Below are 24425 nucleotides of genomic sequence, written 5' to 3'. Positions count from 1 at the left end.
ACTTCCGCAAGATTCACAGAAGAGCTTCTGTGAAGTTTGAAAGGTTGAAGACGAGGTACTGGCAGAATTGAAGCTGTTAGGATGGGACATGAGTCTGCTTGGGTAGCTCAGGTGGTAGAGCACTTGCCTGCAAAAGGCAAAAGTCCTGAGTTTGAGTCTCAATCTAGCACACGGTTTTAATCTACCAGGAAGTTTCAGATAAAATCTCAACTGGAAGAGGCTAATGTGAATGCATCTGATGCACTGTTTGCAGAAAGTTGAAGGATATTGATTTCAAGGCCTGTCAACCCACTAGAAAACCAATGTTAACAGCCACAATGAAAGTAAAGCATCTGAAGTAGGCTAAACAGTGGTGACATAAGGATGTGGATTTCTGGAGATTGGTAATTTAACTTTAAAATTATTATTTGCAATATGATATAACCTATGTACATTTATTCATAGTATATGTATGTTTCTTGATTTTTACAGGTATGCTTCAGCGATGAAAACACATTTGAAATTTTAGCTGAAATCAGTATGTGCGCCATCGAACAGGAGAAAAATTTCATCCCAACTGCATTATTCACACCATAAAGCACGCAACTAAGTTGATGATTTGGTCTGTCATCTGTGGCAAGGGTACAGGATGTCTTTACATGGTTAAAGGCATAATGAGGCAAGACCAGTTCAAGGAAGTCCTGCAAAAACAAAAACAGTTAATACCACAGCTCAGAGAATGGTCCCCGAATGGGGAACCATTTATTTTTATGCAGAATGGAGGTCCCTGTCACACAGCCAGGTCAATTAAATCCTTTCTGAAGGAACAAAATATCCCTCTGTTAGACTGGCCTGGTAATAGTTCCAACATGAACCCCACAGAAAAAAAGTATGGGAACTAATGAAGAGGGAGGTAGCAAAAGATGTCATCACAACAAAAACACAGCTCTTTGAGAAGATCATCAATGTGTGGTATCATTATCTGCAAATGCAGGAAACTGTACAGTCCTGCATTGACAGCATGCCATGTCATATTAAGGCTCTCATAGCTCCAAAAGTTGGCTCAACAAGATATTAAAATTAATGTTTTCACTTTCACAATATTTTAATTTTTGTTATAATTATTGAAATAAAATATTCTCAACAAATGCTACATTTTATTTATTTGTTATATCACCTTAATTATGAAGTAGACAACTCATAATCATTTTATCACACTTTATGTATTAAAAACAAACAAATTTTATATTTAAAAACAAAGATGATGTGACTTACCATACGAAAGCGCTGGCAGGTCGATAGAAACACAAACAGACACATACATACACACAAAATTCAAGCTTTCGCAACACACTGTTGCCTCATCAGGAAAGAGGGAAGGAGAGGGAAAGACGAAAGGAAGTGGGTTTTAAGGGAGAGGGTCATTTTGCTTGGGACAGGCAGGTATGGCTGAGGGGCCACATCAAGGTAACATAAGAGTTACCTCGGAGAATCTGCAGCAAGCAGATGTGTCTCAGCCTGGATAGCACTTCACTGAGTGGGATGCATTGTGTCTTGCCTTATGTTAGAATAAGTTACTTTGGAGACTGCAGTTAGCAGATTTATGTCTCATCCTGGTAAGTATTGCAGTGAGCAGCAAGCATTGTTATCTTGCCATGTGTTAGAGCAACAGGTAGCCTGGAGACTACGTCACAGGTGGAGGTATGTCTCAGTCAAGTCAAGAGCAACAGTGAGTGCACATCTTGTGTATTATGAGAATAAACATATTTTTATATCAAGGGTTGTGTTCTGGTAATTCATTTTAGTGAAAATAAGGGGCGACAGTGAATACTCTTGTACAATACACTTACAAAGTAAATGGGCCATTGCAGAACCAAGACCTGCAAGTGAACTGCATACACATTGATTTTTCATTTTCCTGACATATGTGAAATTTGGCATCTAGAACATTTTCCATTTCCACTCTTTAGTTGTATCAAAATATACTGAACAGCTGATGATGGTGTTTTAGTTAGAATTGAAACCTTTTCATTTCTTTTTCCATTTGCCTGTGAATTTATAATCTATATTCAGTTACAAATGAACCACATTTGACCCTAACTGTCAGTTTATATGCTTAGGGATTGGCAGTTTTATATAAAGGCAGAACTACTATACATTGTCAATCATATTACATTTATCACCACCTAGATGTGATGTTAGGAAACATAGTTCATGATGAAGGTTATTTGATGCCCACTGGTCAAGTACATAAGGGAATGAATTTCACTCACTGCTATATGTTACATATCTTAATTGCTGATGATAAATGAAATTTTTCAGTTTTTGTTAGTAACTTATATGTAACTTAATATATTTTACAATTTAACCAAGTAATTATCCATGTTAAAGTTGTTGGCAACAGTCCCTCATGCCACTGTGAAAGGGGAATATTGTATTGGTGTATTTTAAGAGTTGTAGGTGTAATCTGTATGTAGATGGTTTTGTTATTTCTGTATACTTTTAATAATATTTTATTCTAACACATAAATTCAATTAAAGGTTTGTTATCTCTCATCCATAACCTCCCAAGGGAATCCTTCATGTGGAAGTGGGTAGCGGCAATCATCGCAGCAGTTGCAGTGGCGTGCTGTGTGCTGTTGTCGATACATATAACGACACCTCATCTCCAGTTGTTCCCAGTACATTTTCTTTTTTTCATGACTGAAAAATTAAAACACACTCCAATAAATGTGAAGTTAGAATTGTAACTTTTTCATTTCTTTTTCTATTTGCCTATAAATTTATAATCCAGATTCAGTTACAAATGAGCCACATTTGACCCTAACTGTCAGTTTATATGCTTTGCTAAGTGAAGTTTGTGAACTGCTTGCATAGCTCTGTGCTGAAAATATTTTGTTAGAGGGCTAGCAGCCCCATCATGAATAGCTTTTGAGAAAACTGCAGGGCACCATGTCCACAGTTTATGTTGCCTACACTAATACATTATGACCTACCACCATACTATAGAGGGACAACTCACCATTCAAATGAACCAGGAGGCAACAAGAGTCATGTATACCACACTTTTTTGGTGAATTCTGCTGTATATAGATTACTGAAGGAGACAGATGGACTTTAACCATGCTAAAAATGGTGCACAAACAGAAAAAATTTGATCAAATGAAGCCATATGGTTCCGGCAACTTTTTTCAAGTCTCAAATATCTATGATGTATATTTGCAGACTGAAGCAATGAATGAAAAACAGTTTTATTTGATTAAAGCACCTATGATTGGATTTCGGACAGGATTCTCCATTTTATTTGATGCTGAGGTATTATTCCAATAGAGCGGGAGAGACTCTGCATTGTTGTTCAAGTTTTGGGGGGAATACCAAGTGGGCCGAGGTGTGAATGGGAATTTGGATTGAGGAGGGAGATGTGCTAGGTTGTCCATGCTGTTGTGCAAAGCCACTGCACCAGTGTGGCATAGTGGTCGTGCATCTGCCTAGTGAGTAGAGACCCAGGTTTGAATCCTGGCCTTGGTACAAATTTTCATTCACCACTTCAATGTCCATACACACAGAAAAAAAGATTTGAATTAGCTCTATGGTATTGAAATTGGGATGTGTTGACTGATTACTTTTCCAAATAATCATATTTTCCACTTTATGAGGTGGATGTTGATTTTTTGTGCTTTTATGACAGTAACTGAGATACATGAAATTTTTAATGAATTAAAAAAATTGTGTTTGTGGTTTGATGGCATATGTTTGTGGTTTATTTCTAATCACCATGACAACCAGAAAACAAGTATTTTTTTAATGTGGTTAACTTCATTTCTTGACAATGGGTGGCCACAATGGAGTGAGTGGTTTCCATCCATCTGCAATTCAATGATCTCCTAGTATGACCCATTTTTAATAATAGTCACGCCTGATGGTCTAATGGTGAAGCACATATCTGGAAACTGAAAGGTTGCAGGATCAAATCTCGGCCAGACCACAAAGTATTTCCATCTGCCTTTAACTATCCTTCACCTCTCAATGATGTGAAGATTCACCAGGACTGACAGGTGGTTTGGATTCCACATTAAACTGTACTTCAGCTTTCCCTCATATGATTACTAGGGTAGGTTAGGGACATGTAAGTTTCTGAAGAGTCATCCAATTGAAAGACTCACACCAAACCTTTGAGCCACATGGACTCAGTATTATTGCCTCTGATGATTTTGTTGTTGGTTGGTTGGTCAGTTTAAAGGCAGGGGGAGGGACCAAACTGCTTGGTCATTGGTCCCATATCATTGTTAATGGGATGTTAAACCCTATACTTCCTAGCTTTCATCCTAAATGAGGTATAAATGAAGCCATGCTACAAAGAAAAAGAAAGGAAGATTAGAGTTTAACATCCCATTAATGATGAAGTTCGATTTCAATGCTTGTTTTCAAAAATTCTTTTTCATGTGTATTCTGATTTCACATCTTCTAAGTTCTGAGGACTTTTGCCTTATAGGCCTTTTTCATTCTACAGAAGAGGAAAAGGTCACATAGGAGTTTGGACCTGCTGAGTAAGGTGGGTGCAAAATTTTGGGCATTTCATTTCGGCCATGAACTGTCTAATACTTCATGACATAGGATCAAGAACATTGTCATTTTGGAGGAACCTTGGATCACTACAATGTGGACAATTTTTTTGCTGTATTGGCTCAAGCAGTCATTTTAGTATTTGAAGGTACGCACATTGGACAAAAACTAGTCACTCTCAGAAGGTGTTATACTAATACTGGGTAACACAGTCTCTGATCTTGATAATGGGCTCAAAAAGTGAGGAAGAGAGTCCACAAATTTCTTTAGGTATGTCACATCCAACTCAAACCACCCATTTGTGATTAGAACCTGTAGAGCTACAAAATTGTGGGGATGTTGACTGCTAGATTTCACCTGCTGTTTCAAATGGTCCCAGACATTTTCTATGGGATTAACATTGGGTAATTTATATGTCAGTTGAAATTCAATAAGGTGCCTGAGTGTTCATCAAACCAGAATTTATACATGCTGCTCTGTGAAAATGGCTGTTGTCATCTTGGAGGATTGAAGTATCCACAGCATACTCATCATGAAGATGTAGAAGAAAAGGCTATCCTTGGTCACCAAGAATGTTCACAGTAACTTGAATAAATGGGCTAAAGTCACATTGTGAAAAACATCTTCAAAAAACTATGGAACTAACTCTGACCTGAACTACATCTGGATCAGAATAAAAAAAGGTGTCTGACAGCTGTTTGATTACAGGACAGCAACAATCAGTCAAAAAATGAGCTCAGTCATGCCTTCTGTTCACTGTTGTTGTATTTCTCTGCTGTATCATCAGTTTCTAGTTGCTACAGCCAGCTGTGGATGATACTTGCAACCAGTAATGTAATAATCATGGTTAATTTTCATTGTCTCCATTGCTTTCTTTTAAATAAACCCAGTACTGCACATTAATGAGCGGCATGTGAATGTATTCAGAATGGAATTGCCCAGCTCTTGCTGTCACTGCCATATTGCATGCATAGGCTTAGGTGAACTGACAACATCATCTCTTCCCATGCTGAACAGTCAATTACTTTGTTATTTTGATCATAGTATACACTCTCCTCACACTGCAGGTTAAATGCATTATTGGACTATCAGTTCACTTGTCACCTTGCATCATTCAAAAACATCTGCTTCCAGTCAGCTACTATCCAGTTTGTGTGTTGTTTGGCACACTGAAGATAGGCAGCTTTATGAAATGCTTTGAGTGATGGTCTTTTGCCAGGTACCCAACTCTAAATGTCATATTACATGTAGTTCCCTTCACAAGGTTCCCTTGGAAACTGGTTGAGATGGCTCTGAAGTCAATGACAGCAGCAAAATGTCAGTAGAGTTTGAAACTAGTTGTCATTGCTGAGGTGTGACATTTTTCAGTTAGGATCTGTTTATGATCATTGGTTTATACCATATTACATGGCCCTGAATGGTATATCATTCCTTGTAGACACATTGTACAGTCCATATTAATACACTAACAGATCTGGCAGCATCATTTATGTGTGGGAATCATCATGTTAGCTCCTTTCTGTCATGTCACCATGGTGATCCATGGAATTGCACCGATTCCATTCAACCAACTGGCACATATACACCACTTCATTGATATAGCTTATGTCAGTAGTGGATGACCTGGTACCAATTCTGCAGTGCTCGAAAGTGTCGCTCTCTTGACATGGAGGGTGGGGCAGGAGGAGAGGAGTGGGGAAGTTGACTAATATTTTGTAAAGTGATCATATTATTATTGGTTAATTGTGTTGTGGTTCTCAGATACTTTGCTTTCTTAGCCATGCTGATGAAAACATCTTCCAAAGGCTTGGATTGTTTTGTATTTATTCAGGTGACAGAGATTGGCTGAAAGAGCTGCAGATATGGATTTAAATCATAGCTGATCCTGTGCACACTTAACCTAAGATTGTATTTATTTAATTTCAACAATTATAGTCATGAAGTCATAATTTTAAAGAAACATTTTCAGTAAATTTTATCACTGTAATGGGAAATCCAAAAGAAACTGTTCAAAAGAAACAAAAACATCAATAAAACATAAAATCTCACTACAACCAAGCTGCACTTCTCACAGAAATGTATAGAAATATGCTGGACATTGCATTAATAATGAAAAAATTGCCATGATAGGTATTATTTTTTTTACATTTAAGTAGCACTCTGGGAATCCCAGTTATTATTTAGACATGTTTTCTAACTGTTGCATTTAGTAGCAAGTGTGACTAGATTTTGGTGTGCAATACTTGGCTGTTAGTAATGTTCATTACCGTTACTGTGAATATTTAGGTTAATTTTCTGCATTTGACATTTTAAATTGGAGCTCAACACTCCATTAAATTGAAGTTATATAATCGGAAATCCAAATGTGCAAATGTAACGTGTTGCTTCTATCATTTAGTATAGTGAGGGGTGTTCAAGAATGTGAAGATTCAAAACATCTGTGTAGGGTTGTTCAGAGTCTCCATGTGGGGAAAGTGGTACATGTGAAATTTCTCATGATGAACAGGTGTTTCATATGGAGTTGGTTAGCAGTCTCTTCAGATTATTTACAAAAGTTGTCCTTCCATATTCAACACATAGGAGAACTGGAATCATCTGACTTTAAGAGATAATAAGAACTTGAAAATTTGGCATTTCTACAAGTGGAAAAGAGTGTTAACTGGCTATTAAGCATATAGTGAGCAGAAAAACTACACTGTCTGTTCAATAGAACTGCAAATGTACACATCTGTTGCATCTAGACAACTAAGAACTCACATAAATGAATTTTATGCACTACTTCTAAGGGAAAACACTATTTCTTCCAATAGATGCTGCTCCATAATATAACATGCAATGTAACATAAAGAGCATCTTTTCTGGCAACTGCTACTAATGATACAGATGATCTACACTACTAGCCATTAAAATTGCTACACCACAAAGGTGACGTGCTACAGACGCGAAATTTAACTGACAGGAAGAAGGTGCTGTGATATGCAAATTATTAGCTTTTCAGAGCATTCACACAACCGATTTCTGATACACAAAGAGCAGTTGACCAGCGTTGCCTGGTGAAACGTTGTTGTGATGCCGCGTGTAAGGAGGAGAAATGTGTACCATCACGTTTACAACTTTGATAAAGGTTTGATTGTAGCCTATCACGATTGCAGTTTATCGTATCGCGACATTGCTGCTCACGTTGATCGAGATCCAATGACTGTTAGCAGAATATGGAATCGGTGGGTTCAGGAGGGTAATACGGAACACCGTGCTGGATCCCAATGGCCTCGTGTCACTAGCAGTCAAGATGAGAGACATCTTATCCACGTGGCTGTAACGGATCGTGCAGCCATGTCTCGATCCCTGAGTCAACAGATGGGGACGTTTGCAAGACAACAACCATCTGCATGAACAGTTCGACGTCGTTTTGCAGCAGCATGGACTATCAGCTCGGAGACCATGGCTGTGGTTACCCTTCACGCTGCATCACAGACAGGAGCGCCTTTGATGGTGTACTCAATGACGAACCTGGGTGCACAAATGGCAAAACATCATTTTTTTGAATGAATACAGGTTCTGTTTACAGCATCATGATGGTCACATCCGTGTTTGGTGACATGGTGGTGAACGTACATTGGAAGTGTGTATCCATCATCGCCATACTGGCGTATCACTGGGCATGATTGTATGGGGTGCCATTGGTTACACATCTCGGTCACCTCTTGTTCGAACTGCCAGCACTTCAGGTGCAGTTGAAAAACGCACAGGAGGGGCTAGATAGGATGAGGAGGGAGAAGGGGGTCGGGGAATGGGAGCTGGCTGTTGGCAAGAGATCTGCTAGGAGAAGAAGATTTTCAGATAGTTTGACTATTGGTGTTTACAATAGATATGACTTATTAGTGGTTTCTTCATTCATCTCTGCCTTTCTTGTGTTGTGACCTGATATTTGTGAGTGTTTCGTACCAAGCAACGTAACCTCTTACCTGTGTTTACATTCAGCACTGACCAGTTGCAGCTGTAGCGGCGCATCGAAAGCTAAGTACTAATTAACTGTTTGTGTATAGTGGTTTATTTAGGAACTTTAGTAGTCTTCAACTGGCGTTTTTTGTGTTTTCTGGTGAAATAATTTCAGAAGAACCTTTTGGGAACTGTTTTCAGCTTTGTTACTGTGTCATTAGACGTTTGATTCTCTTTCTGTATTAGTCTTTTGCTTTATTTACATTTGTTGTTTATTAATACTGTTAATAATAGTAGTTACTTCCCTTGTAGAGTAAGTTTGTGTTTATTGCAGTCAGGTTCTTAACATCTTCTTATTGTAGTAGCGGAACTTAGAAAAAGTAAAATTTTACCATGAGTGAGAAGTGTGGGCTTTGCCGTAGGTTCATGAGTAGTGGATTGCGGTGTGAGACTTGTTCAAAGTATTTTCACTGGGGGGAATGCAGTGGGGAAGTCAGTGGGCATTCTGATGAATTCCTCTCCTGGAACTGCAGGTTATGTAGCAAGAGTAAGTTGATAGAGGAGCAGGAGTGTAAGATCTAGGCCTTTCAGGTGCAGTTGAAAAACGCACAGGAGGAGCTAGATAGGATGAGGGAGAAGGGGGTCGGGGAATGGGAGCTGGCTGTTGGCAATAGATCTGCTAGGAGAAGAAGATTTTCAGATAGTTTTACTATTGGTGTTTACAATAGATATGACCAACTGTCAGAGTCTAGTGGAGAGGAATCTCTAGTAGCTGTAGATGTAGGAAGTATGCAGCAGACCTCAGTAGTTGCGGTGGCTAGAACAGTTGCAAAGTCAAAGAGGAAGAAGAAGGTTCTGCTGTTAGGTAGTTCTCATGGCAGAGGTGTAGGCCAGCAGTTGCAGGAAGTGCTGGGGAGTGAGTACCAGGTCACCAGCATTGTGAAGCCTAATGCAGGATTGGCTCAGGTGACTGTTAACATAGGGGGGTTATGTAGGGATTTTACTAAAGAGGATCAGGTAGTGATTGTGTGTGGGGCTGGTAATAGTATTGATAGGGATGGGGAGTATGACATAGGTGGTGACCTGGAAAAGATAGCCACTCAGACTGGCAACACGAATGTGCATTTCGTGGAACTGTTTCAGCGTCACGATCGGTCTCATCTTAATACAGCCATCAGGCGTAATAACATGAGACTTGGGAGTGCGCTGATGACAGAAAGCAAGGGAACAGTAGAACAACCATAGACAACATTTTTGTTCATTCCTCATTACTAGAAGGGCATTCTGTTAGCAAAAAGGTGAATGGCCTTTCAGATCATGATGCACAAATTTTAACTCTAAAAGATTTTTGTGCTGCAACACGTGTTAAATATAGTCATCAGCTGTTTAGGAAAGCTGATCCAGTTGCTGTAGAGACTTTTGTAAACCTTATCAAGGAACAAGAGTGGCAAGATGTTTATAGTGCTGATACAGTAGACGATAAATGTAATGGTTTTCTCGCGACTTTTCTCGTGCTCTTTGAAAGTTGCTTTCTGTTAGAACGTTCAATACAGGGTACTAGCACAAACAGGCAGCCTGGGTGGCTGACTGGAGGGATAAGAATATCTTGTAGAACAAAGTGGCAATTATATCAAAACGTTAGAAACAGTGAAAATCTAAATGCAGCAGCCCATTACAAAAAGTATTGTAAGGTGCTTAAAAATGTTATTAGGAAGGCAAAAAGTATGTGGTATGCAGATAGAATAGCTAAGTCTCAGGATAAAATTAAAACCATATGGTCAGTCATAAAGGAAGTGGCTGGTCTGCAGAGACAGGTCGAGGATATAGAATCAGTGCATAGTGGGAATGTCCATGTTACTGATAAGTTGCATATATGTACAGTATTTAATAATCACTTTCTGAATACAGCAGGTGAACTAAATAGAAACCTAGTCCCAACAGGGAATCATATAGCGCTCTTAGAAAAAGTGTTCCGAGACTGTTACCTGAAATGCTCCTCCATGATACTGACAGGAGGGAGATTGAGTTAATAATTAAATCACTAAAGACCAAGAACTCTCATGGATATGACGGGGTATCTAGCAGAATACTGAAGTATTGTTCTATGTATGTTAGCCAGTACTTAGCCATATCTGTAACTTTTCCTTTAGGAGTGGTCGGTTTCCCGACCGATTAAAGTACTCGGTAGTGAAGCCACTTTATAAAAAGGGAGACAGGGATAATGTTGACAATTATAGACCTTCTAATAATTTCCGGGTATGCAGCCAGATTCCGGATACCCGGAAATTATTAGAAGAAGAAATACGCCGGGAAAATTTCAGAAGTCACAATTATAGACCTATTTCTATGCCATCGGTGTTTGCTACAGTTATCGAGAAGGTTGTATATACAAGGTTACTGGAGCATTTAAATTCACATAATTTGCTGTCAAATGTTCAGTTTGGTTTTAGAAATGGTTTAACAACTAAAAATGCTATATTCTCTTTTCTCTGTGAGGTTTTGGATGGATTAAATAAAAGGTTGCGAACGCTAGGTGTTTTCTTTGATTTAACGAAGGCTTTTGACTGTGTTGATCACAAAATATTACTGCAGAAGTTGGACCATTATGGAGTAAGGGGAGTAGCTTATAATTGGTTCGCCTCTTACTTTAAGAACAGAAAGCAGAAGGTAATTCTCCGCAATATTGAGAGTGGTAGTGATGTTCAGTCCCAATGGGGCACTGTTAAGTGGGGCGTTCCCCAAGGGTCGGTGCTGGGGCCACTGCTGTTTCTTATTTATATAAATGATATGCCTTCTAGTATTACAGGTGATTCAAAAATATTTCTGTTTGCTGATGACACCAGCTTGATAGTGAAGGATCTTGTGTGTAATATTGAAACAGTATCAAATAATGTAGTTCATGAAATAAGTTCGTGGCTTGTGGAAAATAATTTGATGCTAAATCACAGTAAGACTCAGTTCTTACAGTTTCTAACTCACAATTCAACAAGAACCAATATTTTGGTCAGACAGAATGGGCATATTATAAGCAAGACGGAACAGTTCAAGTTCGTAGGCATTCAGATAGATAGTAAGCTGTTGTGGAAAGCTCATGTTCAGGATCTTGTTCAGAAACTAAATGCTGCTTTATTTACCATTAGAACAGTATCTGAAATAAATGACACTTCAACATGAAAAGTAGTCTACTTCGCATATTTTCATGCGCTTATGTCGTATGGTATTATTTTTTGGGGTAATTCTTCTGATTCAAAAAGGGTATTTTTGGCTCAAGAACGGGCTGTTCGAGCTATATGTGGTGTAAGTTCGAGAACCTCTTGTCGACCCCTATTCAATAGTCTGGGAATTCTGACATTGCCCTCACAGTATATATTTTCTTTAATGTCGTTTGTTGTTAGCAATATTAGCCTATTCCCAAGAGTTATCAGCTTTCACTCGGTTAATACTAGGCAGAAATCCAAACTGCATGTGGAATGTACTTCCTTGACTCTTGTGCAGAAAGGAGTGCAGTATTCTGCTGCATCCATTTTCAATCAGCTACCACAAGAACTCAAAAATCTTAGCAGTAGCCCAAACTCTTTTAAGTCCAAACTGAAGAGTTTCCTCATAGCTCACTCCTTCTATTCTGTCCAGGAGCTCCTGGAAGAGCTAAAAAATTAAGCAAATTCCAGTGTTACAGTGTTGATTTTCTTTATTTAAATTTACGACTTGTCACCTGAATATGTTTTTTTATATTTCATTTTATCTGTTTCTTATATTGTATTATAATTTCATGTATTGACTCGTTCCATGACCATGGAGACTTCTTCTTAATTTGGTCCCATGGAACAATAAATAAATAAATAAAAAATAAATAAATAAAAAGTGGACATTACATTTCAGACATGTTACGACCCATGGCTCTACCCTTCATTTGATCCCTGCGAAACCTTACATTTCAGCAGGATAATGCACAACCGCATGTTCCAGATCCCGTACAGGCCTTTCTGGATACAGAAAATGTTCAAGTGCTGCCCTGGCCAGCACATTCTCCAGATCTCTCACCAATTGAAAACGTCTGGTCATTGGTGGCCGAGCAACTGGCTCGTCACAATACGCCAGTCACTACTCTTGATGAAGTGTGGTATCGTGTTGAAGCTGCATGGGCAGCTGTACCTGTACGCGCCATCCAAGCTCTGTTTGACTCAATGCCCAGGCATATCAAGGCCGTTATTATGGCCAGAGGTGGTTGTCCTGGGTGCTGATTTCTCAGGATCTATGCACCCAAAGCGCATGATAATGTAATCACATGTCAGTTCTGGTATAATATTTGTCCAATGAATACCCACTTATCATCTGCATTTCTTCTTGGTGTAGCATTTTTAATGGCCAGTAGTGTATTTATGTGCTCATGTCGCACATGAAATCATAATGATTTAATGATATTTTGAGGAAAGCATTTATATACTATAAATTGCTACTGAAAGTAATGCAACATGAGAAAGGTCATATTCACTGTCATGATATCGCTTCAGTAAATAAGAATAATTTCATTCCTGGGAGTCATTTAACTTCTCTACAGTCAACAAATAGGAAGGTTTGTGTACTCTATGGTTCAATGTCTCATTGTCAGCGAGGTATTAGAGATGGAACACCAGTTCATTTGTACAAGGATGTGAAAGGGTCTTAGCCAAGTGTTTGTCAAAGAAAGCACCTCTGCCTTCATTTTAAGTGACAAAAATAAATCAGTATGTTGAGATAGGGATTTCTTGACTACAATTCAAGTGGCTATATACTGTGCTATATTACTTGAATGTTGTTCTCTATGGAAATGAAATATAACATTATCCATAATAGAATTTGTCAGTTGAATTGATGTTTCAATGGTTATGAGTAAGTTTATGAGGTTGTTAATGGCATTTGTCATATGCATGACACATATTATAAAGTTACTACACAACCATTCAGAATTATTACTTCTGTATTTGAATTTTTGTTTCTGAATATAATGTTTTTTGTTAGCATAGAAATGTGTGAAGTTATCAGGAGCATTATTCAAGTGTATTCAATCCAAACTGGACTCAAATTTAGAAGGAGTAAGCTTCAAATCATTGTCTGTCTATTCAGATTTATGTTTTCCTGAACTACTTCTTGTAAATGCCAGAATGGTTTTCTGTAAAGTGTAAAGACTACAGCAGAGTCCTCCCCATGTCCTTCTCCAGCTGTCTCTAGTAATGACTGAGACATTAAACTATAACTAAGCAACAATCAAGCAACATGGCATAATTTTTAAGCCCATAGACTTATATTGGAGAGGGATTAAATCCTTGTATCACACCCTGATTCAGTTTCTTCGTAGTTTTTTTAGACATGGCTTAATTTGAAATATGGTCATTTTATAAATCAATGGCTTAGACCCTCATACAACCTTCTTCAAATGAACAAGTGCTCCATTTATAGTTACCTCACTTGCAAATTAATATTCTTCTACTACCTCATTGTCCCCTACCATGTCTAGGAGCTCTTCTTTTCTGCAATGACTACTCTCCTCATTGACAGTAAACTCAAACTATTTGGCATATTATATATGAGCAAGTATGGCTGCTGACTGCAGTAGCTTTCTTAGCAGGTCAGTGGGCATTCACTTTCTTATTTGCATGAGGGCAAGGTATAAGGTTCTTGGCCTGCCAGTGAGAGATTTTTTAAAATAAAAAATCATGCACTTATTGATTTGTCCCCTTGTTCAAGATTTCCACAGTGTGTTGATTACATCCCTGAAGTGTGATTTTTTAAGTTCTCAATAAACCCATTTATGTCTACTCTAACTTCTTCCCGTGACTCAAAATATTTTCCCATGCTAATTTCTTTTTAGGTCTGGGAGTACTATAAGCACACCAGAAGATGTTACACCAGTTTTTAAGCAAGTCAGCTACCTCCAACATTACATCCTGAACTACCAGAATTGGTCCACCTACCACACTAGCAATGAGAGGGCTGATGTTTGTCACTTGGAGTTTGCTACTAATGTTGCACTTGCATGTGAGGCATTTTGTTTTGCGCTTGTTTTATCCCTCATACCTCTAACAATGGACATCTCATGGCACAATCATAGTTGGTAGACATCAGAAGATGCCAAATGTTGTCAACATGGTGGATGTTCCAACCAGTTCATACTCAGATCCCTATCATTTCCTCATTGCCAAAAACTTTCAGGTCATTTGCAATGTCATGATTTTTTCTGGAACATTTCAGACTTCTTCACATATATTTTGTAATGCAATTGGTCCAGAAGATGTTTTAAGTATTAGCCAGTCATTGTTTTACTCTTTGAAAGGTAATCATGGCCAACCCTTTGCACCAGAGAAATTTACTTCACCTATTTTGGTGTAAGGCAACATCATTATGCCACTGATTTGCTTACTGTTTTGTTTCTCACTTAATATGGTAGATCAAGCTTTCATCTACAGTAACAAGTCAGGGCATAATATCACTGAAAAATTGATTTTCATATTTGCTTTTGGTCAGTATTCTGCAAATGTGACACATTTACTGCACAAAACCTTTTCATTATAAATACCTTTTGTGTGCTGTCTATTTATACACTGTCCCTAATTTAGAAAAGTTTCTGTTGTTCCTAGAATTCAAAACAAAGTATTTTAATTATGACATATTTTTCAGGTTATTCACTTTAATGAAACACACAATGCATGGACATTTTAAATTGTTGTATGAGTAAAACTATTTTCTAGATTAAGTTGACACTTGAGTAATATTACTATGCAATTTTTACCAACATATTTTCATTGTAATCATAATTACTTCTCTTGACCAGCAAGCTGGGTGTGATTTTATGTGTCTCTCTTCAACATTGTCCAGTCACGTTAATGTGACCATCTGTCAAAAGCCTGAATAACAACCTTTTGCAATGCAGACCACTGCAAACATACACAAAAAGAGTCACTGAGACTCTCAAAGGCACAAACAGGGATGTGGAGCCATGCCACTCCAGTACCATGGCCACCTGTGCTTGGTTTCTCAGCTGAGAATCCATGGTGCAAACAGCCCAGTCAAGGTGGTCCCACAGATTCTCAGTTGGGTTTAAATCTGGGGAGTTTGGTGTTGTGCCCAGGGGAGTTTGGTAAACTCATCCTGGTGTTCTTCAAACCACACATGTACACTGTGAGCTGTGTGAAATGTTACAATGTCCTGTTCATAGATGTGAATATGCTGAGGAAAAACAAACTGCATGTAGGGGGGGACATGGTCTTCAAGGATAGATGCATACTCGTGTTGATCCCCTGTGCCTTTCAGGATGATGACATCACTGAGGCAATGCCATGAAAATAATTACCAGGCTATAATGTTCCTTCCTAGTTGGAGAGTATTGGCTTCAGACATTTCACACCATAGACACCAACAACCATCTGTCCAATGGAGCATAAAACATGATTCATCTGAAAAGGCCACCTGTTGCCACTCAGTGGATGTCCAATTACAGTACTGACATGCAAATTCCAGCCTTTGTCACTGATGAACAGCAGTCAGCATGGGTGTGTGAATCAGGTGCCTGCTGCTAGTCCCATTCACATTAGCTGAATGGTTGTTCAGCAGACACAATTGATAGCCCCTTGGTTCATCTGGGTAGTCAGTTGCGCAACAGTTGCATGTGTATTTACCCATACACATTTCCACAGCCTTTGTTCACTCTTGTCATCTATGCCCCATGGTACATCACAGTTGCCTCATTACCAGTTTTGGATAGCACTAGTTTGCCATGCATGGTATGTTTTAACGATGGCTGCATGCGAACAGTGTACAAACTTAGCCATTTTGGAAATTCTTCCACCCTTCATCCAAAAGCCAATGATAATGCCCTTTTTGACATCAGGTGAATTGCTACATTTCCGCTTTATGACAATGACTGCACTGTTTTTCACATTCCTCTGGCACACATTTTATACCCTCCACAGTTAGTGCTGCCACATGCCATCTGTGAGTAGTTATTGCATGATGATGTTGAACATAGACAGTGGTCACATTAATCTGAGTATATGTCGTATTATGCTTAGTTAATACACAATTTATGTTCTTGTTCATACACTGATGCCAATTTATATATATAATTTTTAGGTCCTTGAAGATCTGATTCTCCCTGTAATCACCATAATGTCTTTCTCTTTTTGTCTTTTCAGGTGCATTTTGATAAAAGCATACTCAAGGAGATGTATATAGAACCACTATTGTCATATGAACATACCACTACAGGCATTCTACTTCAAGGATTTACAGTAGTCTTTTTTGTGGTCCTAGTTGTTATTGGATATCTTCAAAGTTTATATTATCATTGTTTGTCCGTTGTATATGAGAAAGTGGAAGTGCTATTGTTGCCTTGAGATTACTCTTTGGTGGCCTAGTAATTTTTGATTATATCCAAACATCACTATAGGTAGAAAATATGCTCTGCATAAGCAATACTGCAATATCTAACATGCTAGATGGGGGAATATGGAAAAATTTGTACTTTGTTTCCATTCTTTTAGTGTATGGTATATCTAAAACTATAATGCTACCTACCTGTCTCTTTCTCTCTCTCTGTTCATTCTCAATTTCAGAACAGACTGTTGGTAAATTTTGGCTAAACTCTAAAACCATTCTATTGGTTTTTCTGATTTTAATACCCATCCCAATAAGTTCTTCATGTCATAGATTTAATTTAGCTATCTCTTCAGCTTGTGTCACACCCTATACCACTATATCATAGATAAAGTGTATTCTGTCAGCACATGTGAAGTAAAGACCACATCATGATTAGTTTTGTGACTTGATAACACAATATTTCACAATGAAGAGTATTCCCAAGCATCAACAGCAGTACTGGACATGCCAGATTTTGTAAATATTGTGTGAATCACGAACCAATGCAATAAAAGATAGTTTTCTACATTAGGAGCTGAACTGAGCAGATACCTCATTGGAATACATCAGTCTGAATATAAAGGGTTTATTTGATGGTTTTTCTACCAGAACTTGTGTTGTATGAAAACAAAGCATTTCAAAACACTGTCACATAAAGACTTATTGAACACATTTTTAGTATGACATTTTATAATACAGCATTAAAAAATTTACACATCAGTGGTTGAAAGTGTTACAGAATCACTACATTCAAAAATATGGATGGAAATATGACCTCCCACAGTGTTTTACTCCCTCAGTTGGTGCATGTATCTTGACTGTAGAAGTTAAAATTTTGTTTGAGTTAAACTTGGAAAGTTTGGAGTGAAACAAGTGAGAAGCACAAACTTTGAGTAATTCAAGGGATGTGCACAAAAAACATTTTGGCAGTATACTGTCTTCAAATACAGCGAGTTGAGTTCTATTTTCCAGTGGCTATATAATTTTAACTTCTCATAGATGTTCAGATCTCTCGTGAAAGCAGTTTTTTCTAGAAGGCGATGGAGTGTCTTTAAAGCTCCCATTTTCAATATGTTAAGCAGTCTTGAATCTGTTGATGTATCCACAATGTCCTTTGGAATTTTCTCTGCGCATCTTCAGCAATCATGATTAAAATTAATGCAGCTTCATATGTATTGATTTACAGAAGTCAAATCTGAGTAGTTGGAATTCTGGGTATAACTGACAATTTACCTGGTGTTGCAGCTCACATTGATGAACATCCACAAAGTGATGATATTTGAGCACTCACAAATGTTATTGGAAATCATGTGAATAACATCTGCTATCATGTATTGTGTGAAGATAGCTAAAGGGATTAGGTATTGGAGTTTTTTTTTTTTGATAGCTTTTAGTACTTCATCCATTATGGAATGATGATAAACAACTTATAGGTTAGACCTGAGACTGTGTTTCAGATGTATCTGATCTTCTGTTCTTTAACTATTATCATAGTAAAATTGTTTCCCTCTTCAAATTATTCCAATATGTGCTTACATGATACTTTCACAATGTTCAGAAAGATAGTTACAAGTAATTTATTTGTCTCCCAGTTCTTCTCATGATGCACTGTTTTCAGAAAAAACATGTTCAACAATTTACCAATTAGGACTAATGTTGTGTTATTCCACCTTCAGTGCAGATTCAATAGATTTTCTTAACCTGACCACATGAATTGACTCATATACTTTAGAGGAAGTAAAATCAAAGTAACAACTCTGTCAGTGCATTTTTTCCTATAACCCTTTTTGAAGAGAGGGATGATGATGCATTACTTGTAGTCTCTGATTGTTATATTTACTTTCCAAACCTTGTTGAGTATTCTGTACTACAACTCCTGACCAGTCTCGTCAAGTTCTTTGATTGTTTCTACACTGGAATTATCTGATCCACTACCTTATTGTTTTACACTTTATATACTGCTGTCTTCACTTGTAATCAGGACAAACAATTTGTATTTACATTGCCAAAATAGTGCACTCCAACAATCAAAGAAGTATTGAACTCCCCATTTCCTATCCCTTATCCAAGCTATGGGTAAAGGTCATTATAAAAATAAGAGAGGATCAGCTGAAAATTAATGGATGATGATGGCCTGCTGAAATGATTTTAGCCGTAACTGATCAGGAGAGGATCAAAATGTACCTATAAGTTGAAAGACGGGCCCCAGAGTTACAAACATAATGAAAATACATCTTCAGTGATATTGATTACAACTTTGGGACAGGCCAGCATCCTGCAGTGACTGGTCATATTTTCAGCAAATAACATTAAGATTTTTTTAGATGGTGGGATATGCATGGCCATAGCACTAGATGTAGACCAATTGTCTTTGTAGGTTTATACCACTCCCAAAAATTCAGAAATGACCTATTCAACCCAGGAAACTTTGTAAAAGCTCTGTGTCTCATATAAGATGGGAAAGTAATGCATGAAACCATTAGAGTATAATACATAATTTCTTCTATAAACTAAATAAATTATTTTTCAGAAATTAACTTACACCATTTATAACCATTATTAAAAGAACTTTCCACAGTTTATTAATTAACTGAAGCATGATGTGATTAATTTCAATTCCAAATTAATTTAATGTATTTAAATACTTTGTTTGTTGCTACAAAAATTCAAAAGCAGTAATTTCATTTTTTGGTAAAGACCTACAACTCAATTACTTTTACATAGCATTGCAGCCCAAATTATTTTCAGTAGGATTTATTGGATATTGTGTGAGTGTGTGAGGGGTGGGGGGAGGGGAATGAGAAAATTGTGTATGTGCAGGTTATATTTACCTGAGAAGCTGATAGACCAGCATACAAGAAAAAATACATATTAGAATTCCAATAACAGATAATCCAAATAAAGCTCGTAAGCATGAGTAGAGTGCTCCATGGATGACATCACAGTCTGGTGTTGAGTTGAAAACATACCGTACACCTGCATGAAAGGAAAAATTGATTTCTAATTAATTTTTTCAATAAAAGAACTACTCAAACATTTCTATCACTCACCAACATTGCTTAGTTCTTAGGAAATTTAATTTTAATTTTTTAATGAATTAAAAAATGCCAAAAATCATTCAAAAAGCTCATATAGGCTCATTAAGAAATTGTTGTTTCCCACATTAAAGCAGTTTTGTTAGCAGGATATATATAGAGGAAAAATGCTTAGCTGCCAAGAAGTATCAGAGACACTATGGTTGAAAATCAGAGGTTTCCAAGTGAAGAAACGGTTAGAGGAAACAAGATCAAGCCCTAAATCAGTAGAAACATTACCCAGGACTCTGGACACAGTGAGATAAACCTGTGGGTGATTTTCGTAATGAAATCCTGGTTATTCTTGTTTAATTTAATAATTTCTTCTTTTTTGCACTATCCTATGAAGGATCCTCTGGTTCCAAAAGCTATTTGATGCCTATCTGTGCTGCTGCTTGGAGGTTAAAAATTTTTCTATGTAAATCAAATTGTAGTTTAATTTTTGTGAACATTTTCCATATAGATATTAATAAATATGACATTATTCTTCACACAGTGTCAGTTACTGTCCAAACCAACCAGTAGTGTTTTTCTTTAATCATTTTTAAGACATATTTCTTAGTTGAATTATTAATTTTGCTAGAGAGTGTAAACATATCAACTGTACATCAGTATCCAGCTATTTAGTGATACTGTTTGCAATGTAGAGCATCATGAGAGGAGGAGTGTGGGGGACAGAACAGAAAAAAAGTGTTTGCTTCCTGATAGTGAACCTTTGCATTGAAAAAATGTACAAATTAGATTATAAAAAGTTTGGCATCTGAGTTTTCATTTTGTATTGTCATTTATTATATAGACTTGAGATGATAATTCTATTTTGTTTTTACACAGTGCCATTTAAAATTCTAACATATATAAATATAGACACACATGGAATGTTATAGTATGTTAAGAATGGTACTATCTACAGGGTGGTTATAATTAAAGTGCAGCTACTCTTGGGGGTCCAGTGCAGGATTTAATTATCATATGGCAATAAAACTTGGTAAATATGTTAATACATTAATGTGGAGTAACTTACACTGGAAAAAAATTAGTTCCAGTTTTGGTCATCAGGTGCAAATCTGCTGCTATGCACAGTTTGTTTGATGGTATGACATCCATGCTGACATTTGATAAGCCATAACATGAGTGGAAAGTATGGCTGTTGAGAAATCAAGAAGAGAGACTGTGCACTGCTAGTGAATTTTTTTATGTGAAAAGCACCAATTAAAGTGTTGCATTGAGAGAGTATAACTGACTGAAAGGCCTGAGGAGAGGCCCAATATCATTAAATGAATTAAGATGATAATGAAATTAAAATCCACAAACAAGCTTGGTGTGGCACCTAGAGAAGGAAGGCTGTAATTGACCACACAGCACATGCCCTGATTAGCGCTAGTGCTCATGCAGTGTCACAAAAACTGTCCAACCAACAACCAATAGCATGAAAAGTTTTGTGGTCTATTTTACACTGGTACCTGTACAAGATCCAGATGGTGCACCAACCGAAACCCTATGATCTGCACAATGTTCTGAATTTGCTGTTTCTGCAGTTTCTTGCATGGATCAAAGTTGATGACGTGGGTGGTCAGGAAATATTCTATGGAGTAATGAGACACATTTTACACTCCAGGGTGCAGTGAATACACAGAACTGTCAATTTAGGGGCACTGTTAAACTTTGTGTTGTGCATGAAGAGCCACTGCACTCAGCGTATGTGACTGTGTGGTGTGGATTCACAAGCACCTTCATTCTTGGCTAATTCTTCTTTGAAGACAATCTGCCTCTCAGATGCACCATGACTTCTGGTGATTATTGAGACCTCCTTGTACAGCAGGTGATTACTGCTTTGGAAGAGCATAGCTGTGTTGAAAGCACTGTTTTCATGCAAGATGGGGCAACACCTCATGTCACATGCCTGGGGAGAGATCTGTTTAATGCATACCTACCATGAACATGTTAGCTCCAGAGGTTTTCCACATGCATGGTCAGCAAGATCACCTGAACTAAATCCGTGTGACTTTTGGTACTGGAGATACTTAAAAGAATGGCTTTACCAGGGATACATTTGGCCTCTCCCTGTTCCGTAGGCCAGTGTAAAGGAACTCATTACTCAGATTCTACTGGATCTGCTGTGAGAAACTGTAGATTGCATTGTCGTCGTAACTGCCGTCTGCTTCACGTCTGCTGTGCAGCGAGCTACGTTAATTTAAGTATTAACTGTATTTTTCTTACTTGTCACTTCTTCTTCCATGTGTTTTTGCTTTTAGGAAGCTTTAATTGTCGAGTGCTAGTAATAGTGTTCCACAGATTTTGTGTTCATTTTGAATACAGTCAGAGAGAGTCCCTTTAGTCAGCCATAGTACCAGTAGTGTCAGTGCCATCGTAACTGCCATCTGCATCACATCTGCTGTGCAGCGAGCTACATTAATTTAAGTATTACTGTATTTTTCTTACTTGTCACTTCTTCTTCCGTGTGTTTTTGCTTCTAGGAAGCTTTAATTGTCGAGTGCTAGTGATAGTGTTCCACAGATTTTGTGTTCATTTTGAATACAGTCAGAGAGAGTCCCTTTAGTCAGCCAGTAGTGCTAGTGTTTGTTTTGAATACAGTCCAGAGACAGGTACTGCTTATTTTCATTGTTTTCTATAAGAAGTGTCTAGCAACCACAGTTTAGTCAACTGTCAACTGCCTTTAGTGAATTAGCAGTCTAGTTAAAAGTTGATTAACTCTCAACAGTAAATTGATTTCTTAGGATGGATAGGATGTGTGACTGCTGTGTACGGACGCAGGAGGAGCTGGCCACTGTTCGTGAACAGCTGAATGTGTTGATGGTCACAGTCAGCCATCTTCAGGCTGCTGCCTCGGAGTGTAGCAGCAGTGGGGAGTCCGTTGCATCACATGGTACACCCCAGGTGTTACATGTTTCACCCACTGTCCCTGCTGTCGAGACATCTTCGGGGGTTCCGGGCGTGGTTGGGCCACCCTCTCCCAAATGGGAGTGGCGGGTTCAGCGGCACGTGCGGCGCATGAGGCGGAGGGTCAATGTGGAGGCTGGCCGTGTGGCATCGCCCACTCTGCCTGTGAGTTGACATGTGGCCAGGCCGCTCCTTCAGCAAGGTCCGAGCAGGCACACTGGGGGAGGGGTTTATTAGTGATTTGGAGCTCCAACGTTAGGCAGGTGATGGAGCCCCTTAGGGAAATAGCAGAAAGGTTGGGGAAGAAGGCCAGTGTTCACTCTGTCTGCTTGTTGGGGGGTCTCATCCGAGATGTGGAGGAGGCCCTGCTGGCAGCGATAGAGAGCACTGGGTGCACACGACTGCAAATTGTTGCTCATGTCGGCACCAATGACTCCTGCCATCTGGGTTCAGAGGTCATCTGCAGTTCATACAGGTGGTTGGTGGAGTTGGTGAAGGCGGAAAGCCTCACTTGTGGGGTGGAATCTGAGCTAACTATTTGTAGTATCATTCCCACAACTGATCGTGGTCCTCTGGTTTGGAGCCGAGTGGAAGGCTTAAACCAGAGGCTCAGACGATTCTGCGGAGATCTGGGGTGCAAATTTCTCGACCTCCGCTATCGGGTGGAGAAATGTAGGGTCCCCCTGAATAGGTCAGGCATGCACTACACACAGGAAGTGGCTAAAAGGGTAGCGGAGTACGTGTGGGGTGCACATGTGGGTTTTTTAGGTTAGAGAATTCCCTCCCTAGGCCCGACAAGACGCCTCCTGAGATGTGGCAAGGTAGGAGTAGGGAAAATGCAACAGGGAATAAAAATATTAATGTGGTAATAGTAAACTGCAGGAGCATCTATAGAAAGGTCCCAGAACTGCTCTCATTAATAAACGGTCACAATGCCCACATAGTACTAGGGACAGAAAGTTGGCTGAAACCAAATGTAAACAGTAATGAAATTCTAAATTCAGATTGGAATGTATTCCGCAGTGACAGGCTGGACAGAGAAGGGGGAGGTGTGTTTATAGCGATAAGAAGTGCAATAGTATTGAAGGAAATTGACGGAGATCCGAAATGTGAAATAATTTGGGTGAAGGTCACGGTTAAAGCAGCCTCAGACATGGTAATTGGATGTCTCTATAGGCCCCCTGGCTCAGCAGCTGTTGTGGCTGAGTACCTGAAGGATAATTTGGAAAATAATTCAAGTAGATTTCCCCACCATGTTATAGTTCTGGGTGGAGATTTTAATTTGCCGGATATAGACTGGGAGACTCAAACATTCATAACGGGTGGCTGCGACAAAGAATCCAGTGAAATTCTTTTAAATGCTTTATCTGAAAACTACCTTGAACAGTTAAACAGAGACCCGACTCGTGGCGATAACATATTAGACCTTCTGGTGACAAACAGACCCGAACTATTTGAAACAGTTAACGCAGAACAGGGAATCAGCGATCATAAAGCAGTTACTGCATCGATGATTTCAGCCATAAATAGAAATGTTAAAAAAGGTAGGAAGATTTTTCTGTTTAGCAAAAGTGACTAAAA

The 24425-nt window shown here is 38.5% G+C and overlaps 1 protein-coding gene across 2 annotated transcripts in view; it reads right to left on the bottom strand.

Moving 5' to 3' along the window:
• Nucleotides 1–24425, bottom strand: part of LOC126469997 (uncharacterized) — a 406280-nt gene that overhangs the window by 15605 nt on the left and 366250 nt on the right. For both annotated transcript variants that reach the window (XM_050097453.1, XM_050097454.1), the window contains 2 exons: nucleotides 19704–19848; nucleotides 2532–2682 (listed from right to left, as the gene is read on the bottom strand). In XM_050097453.1, coding sequence (XP_049953410.1) covers nucleotides 2532–2682; nucleotides 19704–19848 — 296 coding nt within the window. The remainder of the gene's footprint in view (nucleotides 1–2531; nucleotides 2683–19703; nucleotides 19849–24425) is intronic.

Source organism: Schistocerca serialis, chromosome 3, assembly GCF_023864345.2.
Source record: "Schistocerca serialis cubense isolate TAMUIC-IGC-003099 chromosome 3, iqSchSeri2.2, whole genome shotgun sequence".
NCBI classification, from domain to species: Eukaryota; Metazoa; Arthropoda; class Insecta; order Orthoptera; family Acrididae; genus Schistocerca; species Schistocerca serialis.
This window is presented reverse-complemented; position numbering and strand designations above follow the sequence as displayed.